We start from the raw sequence: 6,000 nt of genomic DNA on the forward strand, positions 1-6,000 counted from the left end.
AGACAATTTCCATAAAAAGCAGTTCAAGCTTTGGTTTTCAGATAGGCAGGATCTATATAAAAGTATCCAAGAAGAATACTCCTTGCTGGAGGTTTGCAAGATGAGATGGAATAGAGTGCTAGATAATCTCGTCTAGACACCCTTTTCCATTAAATGTTAGACCAGATGATCTTCTGAGGTCTTTTCCAACCTGGGCAGTTCTATCAATCTGTGACTAGGAGCAGTAAACTATATATAATTTGGTCTGTGATGGATATGAGTGTTGTTTGTTGGTAAGTACATCAGTTGTCAAAGTTTGTATCGACCTATTGGTAGTATGACACTAAGCATGTGAGGTGCCAAAGATTCTGTCTCTGAGTACTATTTGGAAGAGATTGCTTACACTGCTGGCATAACTGTATACGTACATATTCAGATGAGAGCAGTTGAACACATATGTGTATATAGATAACCAGTGCTTCTCTGTGGAAAATGCAGTGTCAGAGGAATACCAGAAATTAATTTGGATGGTGACAAATAAGTCAAGGCTGTTGGAAGCTGTCCTGACTGTCAGTATCTCTCCTATGAAATAAAAATCTCAAATTGTTTTCAGCCTTGTAGAGAAGAGAGGGAACAAGGGAGAAGACCAAGAGTGATAACTCATTGTCAGAATGTATCCTCTTTTTTCAAATAATTTGTTAAACATGTAAATATGCGTATTTTGTATTTACCAAAGCTCAAATTTAGGTTTTCATTATCATTATTCTAACACATACTCATTTTTCATATTATGAATAGCTAAATTCCATTCTCTGTTATTCTGAAAAAATTGCAGAATTCTGTCATTAATGAAGTTAATGACCAAACAGTCAAACTTCACAAGGTCTGAAGATTTCAGAGTGTACTTTAACTTAACTAAACAGATAAACTAAATCATCAATCTTTATGTTTTCTGAGGATGTAACAAGTAGGGAGTCATGTAATCTCATTTGGGAACACTGAAAACCGTTGCTATTTCAGTGAACTTTTAAGCTAAGTACACTCCACTGATGCTTTCTATATTGTATAAAGATACCATACCTTTTTCTAGAACCTAGTTAAAAACTTATGTCTTCCTTTCTGACTTACCTTCCTCCTTTTTTTCTCCTCAAGAAAAACAGGTAATTGTGTGGAAGTAGATCTTTTTTGGTTTCGTCAAATATTGTGGTCACTGAAAGAAATACGAGAATGTCCTTGCCTAAATTTCACAAGGAATACATTGAAAATTGCATTGTTATATGAAGGAAAAGCTGAATGCTTACGTGGGCATGACCAGTGAGACCATTTTGTGATGGGTTTATTAAATAAATCTTTCCATGGTTTCCAAATAAATTATATTTCCAGCAAGGTAAAATTGCTGCTTACCAGTGCCAAAATAATTGCTTTGATAAGTTTATTTGAGCTTTTATTGAGAAATGGTATTGTTAATTTATCTAAAAAATTTATTTTTCCAGGTTATCATTAAGAATTGAGCCAGGTAACAGCTCTCCTCGACTGGTTTCCTCCAAAGAAGATCTGACAGGTATAAAAGTTTATTTCTAAATGTAAGAAAATAATTTTAATTACAGAAGTATATGGGAAAGTAATGAAGTATATGGGAAAGACCACTGATCTGCTTCAAATACGGATTTTTATTGCAAATACAGAATTATCTTGTAGGGACTGCTAGAAAATTGGTCTCTTTCCATGCATTTGGCAAGTTTAAGAACATCGTCAGTCCAGTACACCATTCTTCTTATAGTAGTCAAGGATCTGATTTTCACTGCAAATTTTTACAGTACCAGCCTGTACTTGGGTTAGCATTGTCCTTTGTCTTAAATAATTGTCCTTCATTTGTTATATTCGCTCTTGGATGTTCTTACAGTGACAGACATTACCCCACATGTTGGGATTGATTTTGCACATATCAACTTTTATATGACTGGACAAAACAAATTTGTTGATCTTGAATGAATGAAAAATGTTTGATTTCAGATGTAAGATTTAACAGCAAATGAGGAACATACTTAAGGGTTATTTCTGGCTGGCAAAGAAGCAGTATTTTTGAGATTATTTTTTTTAGTAAGCATCATATTTTTTAATAGGAAGCATAAAATCTTACAGATTTTTTTTTTCTCTGATAAAAGCCCTTTATGAATTATATGATCTGTTGAATAGGTTACTTTAGCTCTTAACTGAAAAAGTAAATCATGATGAGAAATGCATCTCTAAGAAAGATTTCTTCTAGTGGTTGTGTGTACAACTCTGGTGTCTTTTTGAAAGATTTAGCAGTAGTCAATGATGTTTTGGCTGTGGACATCCTTTCTAATCAGAATATATGGAAGTAGAAGTATAAAATTAGATATTTCCATAGTCTGAACTCTTGCTCATAAACATTTATGCAAGGCTCCTTTTCATACTGATTACTGCTATGTATGTGCATCCATGCACATACAATTATTAGAACTTCCAATTGGACGGAACATTGAATGCATAATGCTGGCATTAGTTTTCATGGAATCATAGGAGAATGGCCTGGGTTGAAAAGGACCTCAAATATCATCGAGTTTCAACCCCCCTGGCATGGGCAGGGTCATGAACCACCAGACCAGGCTGCCCAGAGCCACATCCAGCCTTGCCTTGAATGCCTCCAGGGATGGGGATCCACAGCCTCCTTGAGCAACTTGTTCCAGTGGGTCACCACCCTCTGAGTTTTCTATAAACTGTTTGAAAAAAGGAAAGGAGCACATGTAACATACTTAATTAAATTGTTTAATGTACAGATGAAGAGGAGCATAAATTTCTAAAAGCTAAACAAACATGAAAATATGTAAAATGTAGTTATTACTATGGGAACCAGTATCACAAAAGCTGTTCAATTTTAATCCCTTTACCCGAGTGGCCTGTTTTCTGCCTCACTGTGCTAAACCATGTGTGAATGTATTAAAAAAAAAAAAGAGAGAGAGAAGACTATACTACATCTGACAAGCAATTTAATTTTGCATTCCAAATGTCATTTTTCATAGCAGATGATAGGGGAGAGAAGGGCAGAAGGGGGAGAGAGTTTGGCTGAGGAAGAGTTTATATGGGAAAGAATTGGATTTAATAGGTAATCATATTCTATCTAGGAGTATTAGGAAAGAGTTAACTTTTCCTTCTCAATCTACATTGCCCCTTCATGCCCTGTAAGGTTGCTCTGTTCAGAGTGGTGACTAGAAACCAAATCTTGAATCATTCCTGTTGGTTAGTTCTTCTGTTAGCATTTCCTTCAAAAGCTTGACGTGCTTATGCACTTCTGTTTCTTGCTCAATTAGAGAGTTCTCATTTACTGTCATCCAGACAATGAGTGCCACCAATATTTTGTAATATTTAAATGTTTTTTTTCACCAGAGAGCAAAGATGCTAAAATCCAGTGTACTTTAATGAAAAATCAAGCTGATTTCCAAGGAAGATTACTTCAGTGAAATAAGATGAATTCAAATTGAAATGTAATCAAGCATTAAGGCATGGTTTATTTTTTACTTCACAACATTAATAATTAGAGAGATAGCCAAATGTTAATCTTGAATATAAAATATGGATATGTTTGTAATGAGTTATTTGACCACACAGAATTAAAATAGCACATTCTAAGATATTCAAGTCAACATTATTTGGATTCAAATTTCGTTCAAGTTATAGTTTAAGATTATTTCCACTTCAACTATTGTACATCAACAGTAAACTCTTTCCAGTCAACAAGTTATAACTGTGGGAGATGATCTGAAAAAGGTTTAGGCAGTAGTCCAGTGTGCTAATCAAAGGCATAGGAGTCTGAATATAGTCACTTTAAGGTAAAATAAAGATTCATGACCTTTGAAGTTCAGTCATTAGTTCAGTCTTTCTGATAGTGAAAAAGTTAACACATTATTAATAATCTAATTCTGTTTGATTCTGTGGTTGAGTTCTATGTGTGACATACTTCATACAGACTGCCATATGTTTCCAAGTAAGGAGAAAAGCTCAGTACTGTAGTAACGAGTCCGAAGTTTATAATGAATTAAGTGGCAGGAAGTAGTATCTTCTTCATATCCTGAAGCATAAGTTGTATTGATTATAGAAATGTTTTCCTTCTCAGCACTGTCTTTTCATCTTTTACCTAACCTCTCTTTCAAAAGAAGATTAACAGTTTATTCTATCCAGAGACACTGTGGGTTTCTTTCTTCCTGTTGAAGTATCTAAAGGAGTGTGAAGCTCAGTAAAAGCAGTTATATCCATCTGTATTTCTGTTTGTAAAGTACTGGAGAAAACCATGTGTTCCTTTTCCATGTTGGTTGCCAACTGGTTTTCCAGTAAATTTTGAATGGGAGGCAAACATCTGATTAAAATGAATGTCTCACAACAGGCTATGTTTTGTGTATTAGTGGCTACGATGGTCTCATTTAATTGCCGAATGTATGTGTAACTGTGAATAGTGCTTTCACAGAACGATTTCATGCCTACCATAGCACTGTAGAGATTCTTGTTATTTGCAAGTAGCATTTAAAAAGGAGCTTTAAACAGTTCAATTGTATATTTTGAGGAACAGTGTGATTCACACAACTTCCTTGGCAGCTACTTAAGTCTGTTCATTCTGCCTTGCTGTGGAGAGAGGCAGTGGGGAGAAGGAGGGAGAGAGGGAGGCGGGAGGGAGCAGGGGGAGAGAAGGTGGGGAGGAAGGGGGGAAGGAGGAGGGCTACAGCATGCAAACTGTTCAAAGTTTCCAGTTGAATTAGCTGTAAAAGACATCTGTGTTCCTGCAGTGTTGGCTAGGACTTGCTAAGCATTTATGGTACAACTATTAAACAGATTATTTGAGATGGTATAACTCAATATATTTTTCTAGAACTGAAGAAAGGATCTAATGAAATACAAATAAGCTATCTTTTTAAGCAACTGATGTTTCTTAGAATGTGTGTATTAAGAGTAGATGAGTGTAGAAAACTTTATTTATGTTCTTTATCAACTTAATTGAAGGACTGTGAAGGACTTAGGGGTCCTGGTTGATGGAAAACTTAATATGAGCCAGCAGTGCGTGGTTGCAGCCTGGAAGCCAATGGTATTCTGGGTTCCATCAGAAGAGGGGTGACCAGCAGGGCAAGGGAGGTGATTGTCCCACTCTGCTTTGCCCTCGTGAGACACAGCTGGAGTATGGTGTCCAACTCTGAGGCCCCCAACACAGGAAAGATGTGGAACTTTTGGAAAGGGTCCAGCAGATGGCCACAAAGATGATCAAAGAGCTGGAGCACCCCTCCTATGAAGACAGGCTGAAGGAAATGGGCTTGTTCAGCCTGGAAAAGAGAAAGCTGTGGTGTGACCTCATAGTGGCTTTCCAATATTTAAAGGGAGTTTATAAACATGAGGATAGATAGTGATAGGACACAGGGTAATGGTTTTAAACAAAGGAGGGAAGATTTAGATTAGACATCAGGAGGTAGTTTTTTACTGTGAGAGTGGCAAGGGACTGGAACAGGTTGCTCAGAGAGGCCGTGGATGCCCCATCTCTGGAGATGTTTAAGGCCAAGTTGGATGGGGCCCTGGGCAATCTGATCTAGTACTAAATCTAAATCTAGCTGTTGGCAACCCTGCCAGTGGCAGGAGGATTGGAACTTGATGATTCTTGATTCCAGCCCAAGCCATTCTATGATTTCTGTAATTAATGTTATTTTGAAAAGCTCAGAGCTCACGTACTAATCAGAATATAGAAAATGGTTACTTGCTGTCTGAAATAGACCACATTATCCTGTCCTGGAATACAACTATGGAAAGATAAAATGATGTTAATTACCATGTCCAGGAAATTATCTCTCTAATATTAAGTGAGTGACTTGATATTTCTGTGTGCTTTAACTAACCGCTTCATTAATGTTAGCATATAGAAGGCAACAGCCAGCCCTCAGCAATGGGCATCTTTATTTTTTTTGTTATGCCTTAGTCAGGCTCAGCTTCTCACCCCTTCCTTTTTTTTTCTTTTTTTTTCTTTTT

The 6,000-nt window shown here is 36.6% G+C and overlaps 1 protein-coding gene across 5 annotated transcripts in view; it reads left to right on the plus strand.

Moving 5' to 3' along the window:
- RALGPS1 (Ral GEF with PH domain and SH3 binding motif 1) overlaps positions 1 to 6,000 on the plus strand; it is a 94,409-nt gene that overhangs the window by 65,776 nt on the left and 22,633 nt on the right. For all 5 annotated transcript variants that reach the window (XR_004161688.1, XM_031556258.1, XM_010721092.3 and 2 more), the window contains one exon: positions 1,473 to 1,540. Coding sequence is in view for 4 of the 5 variants with exons in the window: in XM_031556258.1 (XP_031412118.1) it covers positions 1,473 to 1,540 (68 nt within the window). In the remaining variant the exon portion in view is untranslated. The remainder of the gene's footprint in view (positions 1 to 1,472; positions 1,541 to 6,000) is intronic.

The sequence above is a fragment of the Meleagris gallopavo genome, chromosome 19, assembly GCF_000146605.3.
Source record: "Meleagris gallopavo isolate NT-WF06-2002-E0010 breed Aviagen turkey brand Nicholas breeding stock chromosome 19, Turkey_5.1, whole genome shotgun sequence".
Lineage (NCBI taxonomy): Eukaryota > Metazoa > Chordata > Aves > Galliformes > Phasianidae > Meleagris > Meleagris gallopavo.